The 15,533-nt window shown below is 31.0% G+C and overlaps 1 protein-coding gene and 1 pseudogene across 1 annotated transcript; both read right to left on the bottom strand.

Moving 5' to 3' along the window:
- Positions 1–1,137: 1,137 nt before the first annotated feature.
- LOC143545718 (putative calcium-binding protein CML13) lies at positions 1,138–3,067 on the bottom strand (annotated as a pseudogene).
- A 905-nt stretch (positions 3,068–3,972) lies between these two features.
- Positions 3,973–7,513, bottom strand: LOC143545727 (putative calcium-binding protein CML13). Its single transcript, XM_077037557.1, has 7 exons — positions 7,414–7,513; positions 6,292–6,406; positions 6,169–6,205; positions 5,728–5,755; positions 5,495–5,647; positions 5,311–5,413; positions 3,973–4,273 (listed from the first exon to the last, which is right to left on the bottom strand). Exons 1-7 carry the CDS (start codon positions 7,414–7,416, stop codon positions 4,209–4,211), a joined length of 504 nt encoding a protein of 167 aa, XP_076893672.1. The 5' UTR covers positions 7,417–7,513; the 3' UTR covers positions 3,973–4,208.
- Positions 7,514–15,533: the final 8,020 nt, after the last annotated feature.

Below are 15,533 nucleotides of genomic sequence, written 5' to 3' on the forward strand. Positions count from 1 at the left end.
CAGTTTAATAGGTTAACCTGCCAAGATGTCAGTTTAATTGTTTAAATGGTCGACCTGCTAACCTGTTTATGGCCCGTTTAACCTTTTTTACAACCCACCAACCCGATTTAAAAGTTTACAACTTGATTACTTCCAGCTAAGCGTTTGACATGTTTACGTGTATGGATTAAACGAGGTAGAGTAGCCAACCTGTTTAGTTAAATAGCTTGACCCGGCAACCCGCTTATGGCCCGTTTAACCCTTTTCTTACAGCCCACCACCTCAATTAAAAAGGTTACAACTTGATTACTTCTTGCCTACGCGTTTGGCATGATTTAATATATTGGTTAAACGACCCATGTTTGAGTTACACGATTTTAAGTGTGTGAGAGTGTTGATGTTTTTGACACGAGTAAAAACATAGGTCATTTAGGTTGAACAATCGTACCTGCCATTTGCCAACCCGACACGATTGACACCCCTATATCCAAGCACCCCTTTATGCACAATAGTTATAATCCTGTGTTTGGTTGCAGTTGTATCCAAACTCTCGCTAGATTCAGAATAGTTACATTATTGAGATAACTAACATTAACTTTGATTTCTTGCAGGGCTGTGATGATTTCAGTTTCTTTTCAAGTCGATATATTAAGTTGAAGTCGATGGGTGCTTGAAAGATGGCATGATTGATCAACAGTGGTTTATGTTTCTGAAAACTATTAAACCGATAAGAAAGTAGGTCTTAAGAAGTGGTTTGCACTCGTCCCCCTTTTGTTGTTTATATTAGTTCAATGGGGACTAATTGTGATGAATGTTTTGTGCCTAAAGTGACCTGAGGATGGGTGATCGTACGCTCATAGCGTTGTTGCAACAATCACTTGTATAACGGGTGACGATTTCAACGTGTTTATAATTATATAATTGCCATGAATCATGATTATAGTTTATGATTATGATCATTATAGGATTATAAAATGCATAAACACATAAATTATATATTGGTTCAAATGAAAGTGTGCTAATTAACTAAAGAAAACATAGAGATATAAGAGAGAGAAAACTGGAATAGAAAGTAGCAAATTATATAAATTTATATAATAAAAATATCTCTCTAGATTTACAAATTATTTGAGGGTGGTCTATTTAATCTTTATGACTTTATCCAAATGAGGTTGTCCTCAGTATTCTCATGAAATCCTCCAGGTTTACTTCATCATCTAAACCATATATGATAAAGAATATTACTTTTGTTGTTATACATTGTTTTCAACCCGTTACCTGACCAGCGACCCATAACATGCAATGAGAATATTTAAAGAAACTCACCATTGCGATCGTCTACCTTCACCATTGATTCGATCTCTGCGCCTGTAAGTTGCACACCAACTCCTTAGCGCTAATCTTTATATCCGAAATTGATATCTTCCCCTGTTTTAACGGCACACACTAGTTGATACTAAATTCTAAAACTAAAATTCGATGTTTAATTTGTATAAAAAGTTACATTTTTATCAACATCAATGATGTTGAAAGCTTTTGTAAGGTCCCTCTCACAAATTTTGTCAGTCATCATGCACACAAATTCTTCAAAATCAATTGCACCACTCCCATCTATGTCCACTTTTGCTATCATTTCCTTTATTTGCTGAAATGTTTACGAAAATCTTGAAACCCAAAAGAAACAAAAAATTCAGACAATTCCTCACATGACCCTAATATGACACAAATATAATCAAGTTTTGGTTTTAAATTGTTTTCTTAACAAAGGTTTTATTACTACCAAACATAAATTGAATTATAATCAAAGTTTTAATTATTCATTTCCAAAGTTTTTGCAAGTAAAAAATATAAACTTTGAAAATAAAGTAATTCACTTAAACGAAGACATTCTATTTTTAAAATTATATAAGATAAAACTATCATTCATAAATCATTAATACGGGAAAAAATCATACTAATTTATCTTAGATTTGAATATAAGTTAAATGGGCCGTGTTCAGGTTGATATGAATTTATTTGTCTAAGTTAAGGTTGAATTTTTGACTCGAATGATAACATGGGTTGTGTTCAGGCCCGTCTCAACGCCCTTGGAGGCCTAAAGCTAAGTTAATAATTCTAAAAGAACTTTATTTTCAAAATCTCATAATACATAACTCTTATCTAAGATGGAGGCCCTATAAATCTGGAGGCCTAAAGCCATTGCCTCATTTAGCTTGCCCACGAGACGGCCCTGGTTGTGTTTGAGTTCAATAATTCAACTTACAACTCATCAACATATCAACCTGACACAACTGACACCCTAAAACACCTACAAATCAATGGCACATGAATGTTACCGCTTTCGTGATTTCAAACCCGAGGGACCTGAAATGAAACAGAATCAAGAAACGGTTATATGCATAATGTCATATCCTAAGATTTCTTGGCATGATTAAATAATGTTCATACCTCATTGCATCACTCAATTCCTTATCATCAATGGTGCCTAGATTAGTGAACATATAAATAATTATAAATAGCTGAAATGTATATATTCATGGAATCATGGGTTCATAATATTATTAATAATACCATTGCCATCAGCATCAAATAGGTCAAAAACACGTTTCATCTCTTGCTTCATATGCTGAGTAAGCCCCTAATATATATGAGAACAAGGGGTCAGCTATACACATAACGTATGACATTTAATCCTACATCGTTTCAACCGACCGTCTGGGTAGATGTCGGACAACTGTTTTGAACAAAAAAATTCAAAAGTTTGACCATCTATGGTATGGTCATAACAGCCTTTTGGAAAAAGGTTGGACAACTATTTAAACAAATATAATTTCAAAGTATGACCGTCTATTATCATAACGGTCGTCCGAATATTAGACGGGCGACCATCCTGCCAATAATTTTCATAGTTTGACTTTCTTGGTCAAAATGACGGCATGGATGTTTTTGGAACAGTCGTTTGATATTGTAAAATCAGATGCAGGTGGTGTAAATATAGCATGACTCGTTATACGAAATTATGAACACATACCATTGTAGCTTTGTAACACCCGAATATTTTTACAACAAAGACATACCGAACTGCCATTGAAGTAAATCAAATTAAGTAGACATGGGTAAGCATGGTTTTCGACATTCATTTATGAGATATATATTTTTACATGCTTTATAGTAAAAACTATTTAAATTTACTTTAATTTATTTAATTTATTTAAATATCACTAATGACTCATAATTTCTCTTATTTAAATCTGCATATTAGTTCAATTAAAATTATTTGTTCTATTATTTATTCATTTATTTTCTATTGATTATGTGACCTTTTCTAATTATTTCAATAACTATTACTTTATTTTTATAATATCTAGAGTTAATTATTTATATGTTTAGCTAAAATAATAGGTTTCGGTTCTAACTTTGAAAGGTAACTTGTTTGGTATTTATGATTTCCAATTTGTAACATACTTTTGAGGCTAACGCTTAGTTTTTTTTCATGAATTCTGTTAAATTTTACACAATGACATTTGTAACCTTTTTTTTGCTTACACAAATAGTCCTTATACTCCGCTTTATATCATTTCTCGATTAGTGTCATTTCGTGATGGCAGTGACAATCGTTACAGAAACCGAAAGAGAAAATCCGAAAAATAAAGTCAAAGCATTCCCATCAACACATGTTCGTTCCGTTAGTTTACTTATCTTTAACTAAAAACAAATTTAAATGATTATTTCTTTTATGTTGTAACTAAAGCTCTATTATTATTAATAATTTATTAAATAAAATATTAAGTTCAACAGTTAAAAAACTTACATAGTTCAAATGGAACTTGACTTCTCCTCAGTTTGTAGAGATTTCATATTTTCTAACACATTGATACCATTAGACTGCAAACTCTTTAGTCCATCTTGATAAATAGGTAACAAACTTTAGCATGCATATTTGTTTTACCATATTCAAACGATAACGGCCTGAAAGAAAATGGAATCCCCTACTACCTTTCAAGAATCGACTAAATGATAGATTCGACACCCGTTTTCATAGTAAGTTTTTCTTTGCAATGCAAAAGCTACATATTGAAATTTTAGGTTACATTTTACACCTAGAGCTAGTAGCAAAGATTATTGACTTAAAAAACCAAGAAAGCCAAGGATTACATAATTGTCATTACTTATGACTACATTTGGATTATACATGCACACATACACCACATGATTCAAAGGAAAGGGTCCTAGTATCCATATGAAGTTGTCTTCATTATTCTCACGAACTCCTCCATATTTACTTCTCCATCATCTAATCAATATATATTCATAATTAGTGAGGCAAGAAATAAAACAAAACATTTATATAGAAAACGAAAATTGTCGAACAAACAGATGAAAATAGCTTTTATAATCTCAAGCTTATGTGAGCTTGCCCGTTGGCTCGCTCAAAGTAATTATGTCATTTAAGAATCCAAACTTTCACCAAATAGGGTCGGTGACCCATTGGCAAAGACAAAGCCTTTAAACAACAAGAGGTTTGGAAGTCTCTTGACTTCAAGTCTCTTAGGAGACATAAATTAGCCGTTAAAAATAAAAGAGAATCCTAACTTTCATTAGAAAAAATATCTAACACTTTCTTTTATTTTAGTCGTTAAAAAAAATCTGAATTCCTATTAGAAAAAGTATCTAGCACTTACTTTTAATATACCCACATACAAAAAAAAGAAAGAATATGATTAAGCCGAGTTTTATCCTAGACTAGACGAATACGAACTCAAGTTTTAGCCTGTTAAAAAAGTCGAGTCAAGTTTGTTTGTTGCTCGACCCTGAGCTCACCTGACCCTACCTGACTTGTTAATTAAGTACTCCTAGGTAAAAGCATATTCTCCAATAAAATTTACTACCTTATAACTATAGTATCGGGCTAGCCTGGCCTGGCCCGGCCCGTCCCGTTTAATTAACGGGATACGGCGATACACGACATAATTTTCTCTTTATTTAATTATTCTAAGGATATACGGCATATAATACAAAATATTATATTCATATTTCCTACCAGGCCGATTTTTTTAAGTCTATACGGTATATAATATACCCGATTTATTTTAAGTGGCTACAATACAATATATAATATGCTCGATAATTTACCCGAAGCCCGCGGATGTACCCATTATTTGACAGGTAATTACCCGATAGATACCCGACGAGTTTTGGCAAAGGTACGGGACAAACTTATTTTGACCGTGCGTTGGGATCAAGGTTTACCTAAACCAGTTCTACACCCGACACATTGCCATATCTAAGTATTGTTTTCAACCTGCTTTGAGAAAAAATAACAAAACTTACGATCACGATCGGCTTCCTCCACCATTGATTCGATCTCTTCCTCTGTAAATCGCACACCCAACTCCTTAGCAATGTTCTTTATGTCTTTAATTGATATCTTCCCCTGTTTTCACCACCAAAAAATACATACATTGGCTTAAAACTCTATAAAAAACATATATATTAAATTTGTACAAAATGTTACATTTTTATCATGATCTAGGATGCTAAAGGCTTTTGTAAGCTCTCTTCTATTATTCCTCTCACATATTTTATCAGTCATCATGTACACAAATTCATCAAAATCAATTGCACCACTCCCATCTCGGTCTACTTCCGCTATCATTTCGTTAATTTGCTGGAACGTTTACAAAAAAATTGAAATCAAATCTTTAAGCAACAAAACAACATTGCAAATCAACGGCGGATGAATGTTACCTCCTTCGTCATTTCAAACCCGAGGGCCCTAAAATAAAGCCGGGTCAAAAAATCGATCAGACACATTAATATCATATTTTTTATTTGTATCATTAAATGATATCATACTTCATACTAGAGATTGCCAAAAAAAACGTTCCAAACCCGTTTCTAGCCCAACCCAGACCGCCAATTCGTATACCAGTTCGCACTTTGGGGAATCAAACAGAAAAAGACCCGACCCAATTTTAAAAAAAACTGAACTTTTTTCCCCGATCCTTTTTTAGCCCAAAGCCATTTATATGATTGAATCGATTATAAAGGTTCGAACATTTTTCCTCTCAAACTGGTTTATAACCGAAACCAGTTTTGACCGGTCGTTGACAAAATCGGTCGGGTTTATAACACAAACCAGTTTGGGCCCATTAACTGATTTGTACACCTCTACTTCATAATTCATACCTCATTGCATTACTCAATTCCCTAGCATCAATGGTACCTAAATTTGTAAACCAAATAATTATTATTATTCACTGAAATTGTATATATATTAATATTAATGGGTTCATAATAATATTAATATACCATTGCCATCAGCATCAAATAAGTCAAAAGCTTCTTTCATCTCCTGCTTAGTTTGCTGAGTGAATCCATGGTGACGTCCACTAGGATTTTGTTTCTTTGTTTCTCCATAAAACCCCTAATAAATTAATAACCCAAATTTAAACATATAAGAAGATCCACATGAAACCGATAAACCGATCCAAAACTAAAAAAACCTGAAGTTAAACAAAAACCAGCGGTTTGGTTTGATATTTTTGTAAAAACTTGCATGTGATAAAAACCGAACCAAATTTATAGATTTTCATTTTTTATTAATTTCTAAAAATTTTATAAATATATAATTCAAATAATTTAGACCAAACATATAATAATCAATTAGTTATTATTTTTATTATTATTTTGTTATTAATTAAAAAATGGGTTAGGCCCTAATTCATTATTTTGGACCAAACTGTTTTTCAATCCAAATTTTTCAAGCTCAAATAATAAAACTGGAAACTAAAACCGAATCAAACACTTGAAAAAAAGAGACACATGTTGGTTTTCCAAAATTCAAAAACCGAAGTTCCTGTTTTTGGTTCGTTTTGGCCCAAAGCCAAACCGTGCACACCCCTACATCATCATCATCATCATCATCGTACTCAGTATATCCCACCAATAGCAAAGCTATGGTAGGGTATGAGGAGGGTAAGATGTAGACAGCCTTACCTCTACCCCATAAGGATAGAGAGGCTGCTTCCGGTGAGACCCCCGGCTCGATAGTAGTTTTGCATCAAGCCTTGGACATAAGGCACATAGCACTCAATCATCGGGACACCGACTGATCGGTGCATGTACCCTTGTCTTTCGGCTATCAACGCCACTACATGATGCCTGATTAACCGTCCGTCACTTTTAACGTTATTTTCACGAGATTAGTAAAATAACGTCAAAATCAGTGCAATTTCACTTTTGCCCACCCGAGGGTTCACACATATATACATCATATGTGCGCACCGCAAGCAGGGCTTAAATCTTTTCAATACCAATTTATTAAGAAAACCCCCAAATTTTATCTGGAAAATTAACAAAACCGAACCGTGCACATCCCAAATATACAGATTTTTCATGCAATTTAATATGAAATTATGAACACAAACTTACCATTATAGATGAAACTTGAGATTGAAAACAGGTTTTGGTTTCTCAGCCTTAACTTTGTTATTAAGAACAATATAGAAGATGTAGGATTTAAGTAAAGAATAATACTGGTCTCTAACTTTACATGCAGACAGAATACAAACGTCAAACATATATTACTACTTTTGATAAGGTTCATTAATATTATTTATTCAAAAATAAAACAAAATACATAGACTGACATTGTAAAGAAAATATTTTTTGTGGGACCTAAACCATTTATACACACACACGTGTATATATATGAAAGCTTAGTCATGTTGAAAGTGACTGGGAACTGGCACGTCCTACTGAACACTTCAGAGTTCAGACTTCACAGTCACACGGTGTGACTGTGAAGTCTGAACTCTGAAGTGTTTAGTACTTCATATATCTTGTGTTAAATTATATGTATTCTTAGATTAAAAATATTTTTAACCATACGGAACATATTTTTTTAATTGCTGGTTGCTATTATTAGGTCAAAAGTCCTTCGGTAAATATGGTCTTAGATATTGTAATGTTTTGGACGTATTGTTGTAATAATACAGCTCGTTCATAAGTTAATAAGTGGTTAACCAGCCGTGCTTAACGGTACACGCAGCCATGAATAAAACAAAATAATAATGTTTTTGCGTTTTCAAAAGTTAAAAAGTAAACAAATATGTTTTGAATATTAGATATTATCAATCTCCGGTGAAGTAGTGCTCACATATGTCTTCACCCTTATTTACTCTCTCATCGAGATTCATATAGAAAGTGATAAAGTAATAAGATTATAGTTAAGGAGTAGGCTTGCATTTATGCATTAACATTTAGTATTTGTCTATAAAAGATTTTGCTACTTTTATTTAAAACTCTAAGATTTAGCTACTTATAGTGGAAAAAATCATTATAAATTCTATCAGAGGTCAAAATATGATTCTTGTAATTACAAAGGACTATAGTTGGTATAACTTATAAAGAACAAAAGTTTATTCACAAAATGACAAAGGACTAAACTTGAAAATCAGAATAGTGTTGTATAATTGCTACAGTACCACCGACATTGTCCTTTTGTAGATAGTATAAAACATTATTGTTTTTGTTTATACGTAACTAGGTTATAAACACTTGTATTTCACGGGTTTGAAAAATTAAGTCTCATTCGTTATTTTATTATATGATCCGGTTTTTCAAGTTGCAATAATCATGTATAAAAACACACATCAAAATTCTTGAAAAGTCACAAGAGCTGAGAAATATAAAAAAAACTGTTTCTAATTATATTGTTGTGTTACTTTCATCATATATTGCTACTGAATTAACAGTTGCAAGAATTTTTATCAATAAAAAAATTACAAAAGGATTCAAATTGAGGATTTAATGATATTAAATTATTAACCAACAAGATAAACTTGTGTGACTTACTTCATGTCTATTTTTCCTAATACATGCCTTAGATTATAAAACTAGAAGCAAGAGCAACTGTATATTTGGTAATCTCGGCAAATAAATTGTAATACTAATAAAGTTATAGGCATTTTATCACATTTTTTTTCAGTTTCAAACAATCCATCTTATTAACACATTTTACTCAATTCCAACAGCATACAAGAAACTAAACAGTTGAGTGAGTTTTATATTTGTGTGTAAATGTAAAAAAAAATGTAAAGAAAACATGTTCGAAGCCAAAAGTAATATTTTTATTAAAATAACCAGTTCTGACCCTAACTTGTACCGACCAAACCGGTTTATATGCGTTGCGCCGACTGACACGACCCATCTTTTTTGCCAATTATAAGAGAACACAAAAGTAGCAAATTTGACCCTTGTACTTAAAGGGTCGAATACAAGCTAAACATGTCTGAAATGTTCTAAGTCATACTAAAAGTGGGCATGTTTCAAATGAAACTTGTTGTGACCCATTACACATATCAGAGTAAAAAAAAAAGTTGTTGCAAAGATTTTATTCATAACAAATAAGTATCTCAATGAAAACCAAAGCATCATTCCTCCCTGATCTATCAAACAATTTTGAGATTCATGATCTTACTCCTAATGATAATATAGAACACAAACAAATCATAATAATAATAAACAACCAACTTAAAAGAAATATATTAGCATTTCGAACACTCTACTCATGATCTTACTCCTTATAATGATTTGGTATAAAATCGGTTTGCAACACCCGTAACTAAACCATTTTCCAATCAGGTATATTATTAAAGTATATTTTATGGCCTTAACTTGTAAGATTTAAAAAATGTGTGGTGTGCCTATAATAAACAACACAATATCATCAACCACCAAGATACTCTTTCGAAAAGATATGAATTATGCTTCATTTATATAAATGGATATCATCAATTTATACAAACTAAAATGAGTGTCAAAAGTTTTACATAAGCTCTTTTATTTCTATTATTTTTACTTTTTTACTATTATAAAATTATAAAAAATTATTAATATGGAATGTTTAACATATTATTAATTGTTTTAATTAGATATTATGACTATTTTTACTTTATTTACTACAATAAATTAGAGATTAATCATTAATATGGATTTTTTAAAATATTTAATAATTGTTTTAATTAAATAGTTATGACTTCAAAATTTAGCAATATTGATGTCACTTGACAAAAAATGGACAATATGTGCCATGTGACACAACAATTATTTTTATTTATTATAATAGTAGATGTTTACCTAGTTTAAACACATGGTTATAAAGTAGTTTATACGCATTGATGCACTTCATTGTTATAATTAAATGAAAAGGAATGACATAGCATTGAAAAAGGTATTCTATAAAAATATAGCAATGCTATATTGAAATCAAAGATAAATCAAAGAATAATATTTTTCAATAATAAGTTTACATTTTTTCTTAAAATTAGATAAATTAAAAACTCGACAATTCATTTCAGTTATTTTTAATTCGTATTATTTACAACCTTTTTCATGGTTCTAAAATAGCGTGTTTTAGTTCAGCAAACCATTTCGTACCCTTTTCAACGTTCCAATCTTAGTCACTAAAATAGTGTGTTCAAGTTCAGCAAACCATTTCGTTTGTTATGTTAAGAGCTGCAACAATTGTATAATACATTTGTACGTATTGCATAAAGATAATCAGAACTAGCAGAAAAAAAAAAACAGAAGCGCTTATAAAACCGTTTTCTTATCACATTCAAAGCAACAGAAACAAATTCATTATGCAGTTCTCATGTACTCAACTTATTATTGGTTTTATATACTAGCACACTTATAAATCACAATCCCCTACTGTAATTCAACTAGCCATAAGAACTACATTGAAAAAGAAACTATATTTGAATATAGTAAACTATCACATTTTTTTTAAATATATGCAACTGCAATCATGTTATATCCAAACGTGAAAAGTATTGCCACCCCTCGAATAGAACATACGCTTGAACATGTCATAGCTCTTAGGAGATTAACATGACAGAGAACACACAAACATTGAAGATATAGACCACGAAAGAACGAGTTACAAGTACAAGTATAGGCTAACCGTAGAGTATACTGGGTTGATGCACACACTGAATTAGCAGTGCATAAATCAAACTAATAAGGCCTAATGATCCGCGCCATCGCAATAACATAACTCCAAACACATATCATAAAAAATCAAGCCAATTTACATAACAGTATTCTGTCATTTACCAACATATATAAATAGATTTTACACACCAAATGATAAATATAAATAGCCTAAAATCCATATGAAGTTCTCTTCATCATCGTCATGAACTCATCTGCACTAACTTCTCCATCACCTAAACAATACAAGTAATACATCAAACAAGATATAAACATAACATACAATGCAACATCATTTACATAAATAAAAAATTAAATGATTTAAAAACCTCATATTTGGTTTTAAAAAAATAACTAAAATAGAATAAGGCATCATGCAACAAACAAAAGGAGAACGTCTCATATTTGGTTTTTGAAAAAAAAAATAACAAACAACTAAAAAGAAAAGAGCTGACATATATTTAGTTCTACATGTGATGTGCACCATAAAAAAAAGACATGAGCATTCTCATCCAACCTCATATTCTTAAATCTAAAATTATATTAAAACATATTAAATTTTCTCTCTTTTTTAATTAAATAATATTTTTTATATCTTTATCATTAATATTTCTCTCCTGCACTCACAACAACTTTCAAAATATATTAAAAAATTATAGGAGATGAACAGAAACTTTTTAAATATACATAAAAATCACTACATTTTCTAAAATATAAAAACACTTCACTCACAAAACCCTAAATCACTCTCTAAATTATAAAAACACTCCTCGCATAATATAGGGCATTGGATGAGAATGCTCAAAGCCCGTATTTCAACAACCTAAAGGTAAGGAAAATATAAAGTACGTGAGGGCGACATTTAAACGACAAACAACATAAACAATTGTAGTCAATTAAGTTTACCATAACTTAATTTGTATTTGTAAAAAAAATGCAGGTTCGATTGTCTAACTACACATGTAACCTTGTGACATTTTCACTTTCAAACAAATTTCAACATTGACAAAAAGTTGCACGTAATAAGTAAACAAAAGGGAAAATATAAACAGGTGACCGAATACTCATGTAGGCTGATGCATCACCATGGTCCATAGATAGCCAAGTCTAATTAGTAACCTATAATTCTTTGATCAAAGCATATATTATATAGCAGAAACTCAGAATTAAACATGAAAAAATAGCTGACATATAATCGAATACATTGTGTGCACTGTTGGAAGTCTTTAAAGTGTGTGAATGAAGTCTTAAGAAGGAAGTGGTGAAAGTTGTCCCACATCGGATTGATAATAAAATAAAGAGTGGTATATAAGGTAGAGCCTTAACCACTCATTTGAATCTTTATGACATGTTTTATCGCAACTCCTATGACATGTTTTACCACCATTCATTTGAATCAGTATAAAAAGTTGTCACCACTTAGATGCTAAGAAGCGTATTGCTGAATTAACTGTCGAACTATAACTATACGAGTATGCTTACTTCATGTGCTGAAAATGGTGAAACCTAAGAGGTTGAAAAGGTTCACCAGGTGCTGCTGGTGTTAAAAGGTAAACTTGTTACCATTGTGGCACCCTGGATCACATAGCCAGAAATTGTGTTTATCGGCTTTACGTACCCTATTATATGAATAATCAAAGAGCTACATTAAGAGGAAAGTCTCGATCTAAGCCGATGAAATGGGTCTTACCTAAAACATCAACGGAATGGAATTCCATAGTTAAACCTTCTGATGGTGATTGGAACTTAGCAACGAAAAATCAGAGAATAAAGGCGTGCTTCACATGTGGCAATAGGTGGGCATCTGGCGAAAGAGTGTTTATACCGTACAATGAAAAGGAAGACTGTTCAGGTGAAAGAGCACTCAAGGTTTAAAGGTTAACACGATAGGTTTGCACTCAAATGATGTAAAGGGCAATTCAATTTTGCAAAATCAAACAATGCTAAAAGTGTTGAGAGTTCCATTTCAACAAGTTCAACTTCAAAGTCTGTTATTTCGTGTTTTACTAAACCAAAACAGATTTGGAAAGTTAAGACTCAACAAACCGAACCTATAAAACAAGATATGTTCTTAGATGATGGTAAAGACATGAGTTGGCAAGATGTCACATATGTTGATGCTCAAGGGAATCCCAGGACATTCATGACTTGAGTGTGTATGTCCAACTGATCACTATGCATGCGGGAACAACCACAAAATAAATGTTTATTAAATGGGTTGTTCCAGACACATGAAATTGTTGATCATGTCTGTGTAAAGATTTTGAAAGTTTTGAAAGCATCAGTCTATGGGGAGATTGTTGGGTCACGATTTGGTTAGACTGACGCATATCAAAAGACCACGACATGATCAAGACAAGAGAGAAATAATCTAGAAGAGTCGAAGTATTATACAAGATGGATTTTATGGCTTGGAGCATGTAATACCGAAATCCCTATGGATTTCGGTTGGGAAGGGCTAGCAATATAAAAATCATGTTGATTTCTGTTTGAGCTTAGTTGGGCTTGGTCATTGAGCCTCTTGTAAATGCTAGCTATATAAAGCATATTTTAGTTGATAATTAGGTTGAAAGAACTAGATCTCTCTCATATACTTAATAGTCACCATCAAGAGAGCAATACCGATTAATGTAATCTCATGTACCAGACGATTTATTAATATAATCGTGTGCATTGGGAGTATTATTGTGTTTATCGTATTTATATTGTTCTTCTATCTAGTTCTTGAATCATCACGGTGTTAGAATTTCGCACTAACATCGTGTTTGGGTTGATATCATACTGTAGTGATCCAGATTCGGAACTTACAAGGTAAAATAAGGATATTATAAATATATATACTATTAAAATTTAAAGAAAAGATATTATAAATATTTACAAAATTAACACTAAAAAAATAAATTAGTAGTAATACTTGATAGTTTCTAATTTGATATATGTAGTGGAGATTATTAAGTGAAAAAATGTTGTAGAGACTAATATGTATATAAATAATGTTATGAGGTAATAGTAACTAATCTAATAATTTCAGGGGAGTGTATATTTAGTAAAAATGATGTAAGGGGGAGTACGTTTACATTACATGAAACTACGTTTGTTGCCCTCTAATAGCCATATCTATAACAATATAAAAAATATAGCTAAAAAACATATTATACTAATATTTACGGCAATTAACACTATATATTTATGTTATATTATTTCGTTTTTTTTGTTTTTCAAGAAAAGGTATTTGATCCTTTTTCGATTTGGATGAGGATCATGAATTAAAGAACAACTAGATTATAATCTTTTTAATATCTATATTTAATTTAAAGATATTTACATTATCTTTTATAAAATAAAATTATGTGTAAATTTGAAATACATATATATAATATTAACACGTATTATCCATATATAATACATATTTTGTCATATGGGTTGGGTTATTTTACAAAAGACAATAAAAATGAGAAGGGTGAAAAGCTATAAAAAACTGACATTTGTTAAATAGAGACCAAATGAAAAAAGGGTATAAAATTAAGAGTACACAATTCCCCTCTCCACATTCAAGTCGCATGTTAATTCCCCCGTCATTTTAAAACGTCTATAACTTTTTCATATGATATTTCTTTTTAAAAAAAGTTCACCATAATAACAAGCATTTTTTTTCCTTTAATATGAGTATGGTTTTGTTATATAAAAATAAAAAAAAATTACGCCATTGTGTCTTTTTGCTTACCATTGTGTCTTTTTTCGTCATTGTGTCTTTCTGTTTGTTATTATGTTTTTTCGTCATTGTGTCTTTCAACTCATAATTGTGTTTTTTTGAATACCAAAAACACCGTTGTGTAATAATAATATGTAAGTGTAATGAAAAATACCAACAAATTATCTAATACTAAACACAATGATGAATACATATTACACGTTAACCTGAAACGTAAAACACAATAATGGATACATATAACACAATGACCTGAAACGTAAGACACAATGGTAAAATACATATAACACAATGACCTGAAACGTAAGACACAATGGTAAAATACATATAACATAATGACCTGACACGTAAGACACAATGGTAAAATACATATAACACAATGACCTTAAACGCAAAACACAATGGAAACTACATATGACACAATGACTTGAACGTAATACACATTAAACATAACACTATTTTTCTCAAATTAAGTGAATGTTTAAGACAATGACTAAAACCCAATGATAAGTAGAAAAACTAATGTTGAGCACAAAGACACAATGACGTAATCGTTGTTTTAATTTTTATCTTTAATATGAGTAACAACTGAAAATACAATGACTAAAATCTATAACACAATGCATATAAACTTAATTAAATAACACAATGGACAATCAAATAACACAATATAAAAAAAACCCACCAATTTTTTTTAATTTTATATAGCAATATGATATTCATATTAAAGATAAAAAAACGCTTGTTATTACGGTAAAAAAACTTTCTAAAAAATGACGTATGAAAAAGTTATAGACGTTTTAAAATTATGAATGAATTGACATATGCCTTGCATGTGAAGAGA

This window comes from Bidens hawaiensis, unplaced genomic scaffold (genome assembly GCF_021521415.1).
Source record: "Bidens hawaiensis isolate Kalapana, Puna unplaced genomic scaffold, B.hawaiensis_p1.1 tig00014033_1, whole genome shotgun sequence".
Classification (NCBI taxonomy): domain Eukaryota; kingdom Viridiplantae; phylum Streptophyta; class Magnoliopsida; order Asterales; family Asteraceae; genus Bidens; species Bidens hawaiensis.

Excerpts from the sequence above, each read along its gene's own strand:
- LOC143545727 (XM_077037557.1), bottom strand. Across the intron at positions 6,206-6,291 it reads ATTTGATGCTGATGGCAATG|GTACCATTGATGCTAGGGAA; the intron begins GTATATTAATAT and ends TTACAAATTTAG. Across the intron at positions 4,274-5,310 it reads GGAGGAAGCCGATCGTGATC|ATGATGGAGAAGTAAATATG; the intron begins GTAAGTTTTGTT and ends TATATTGATTAG.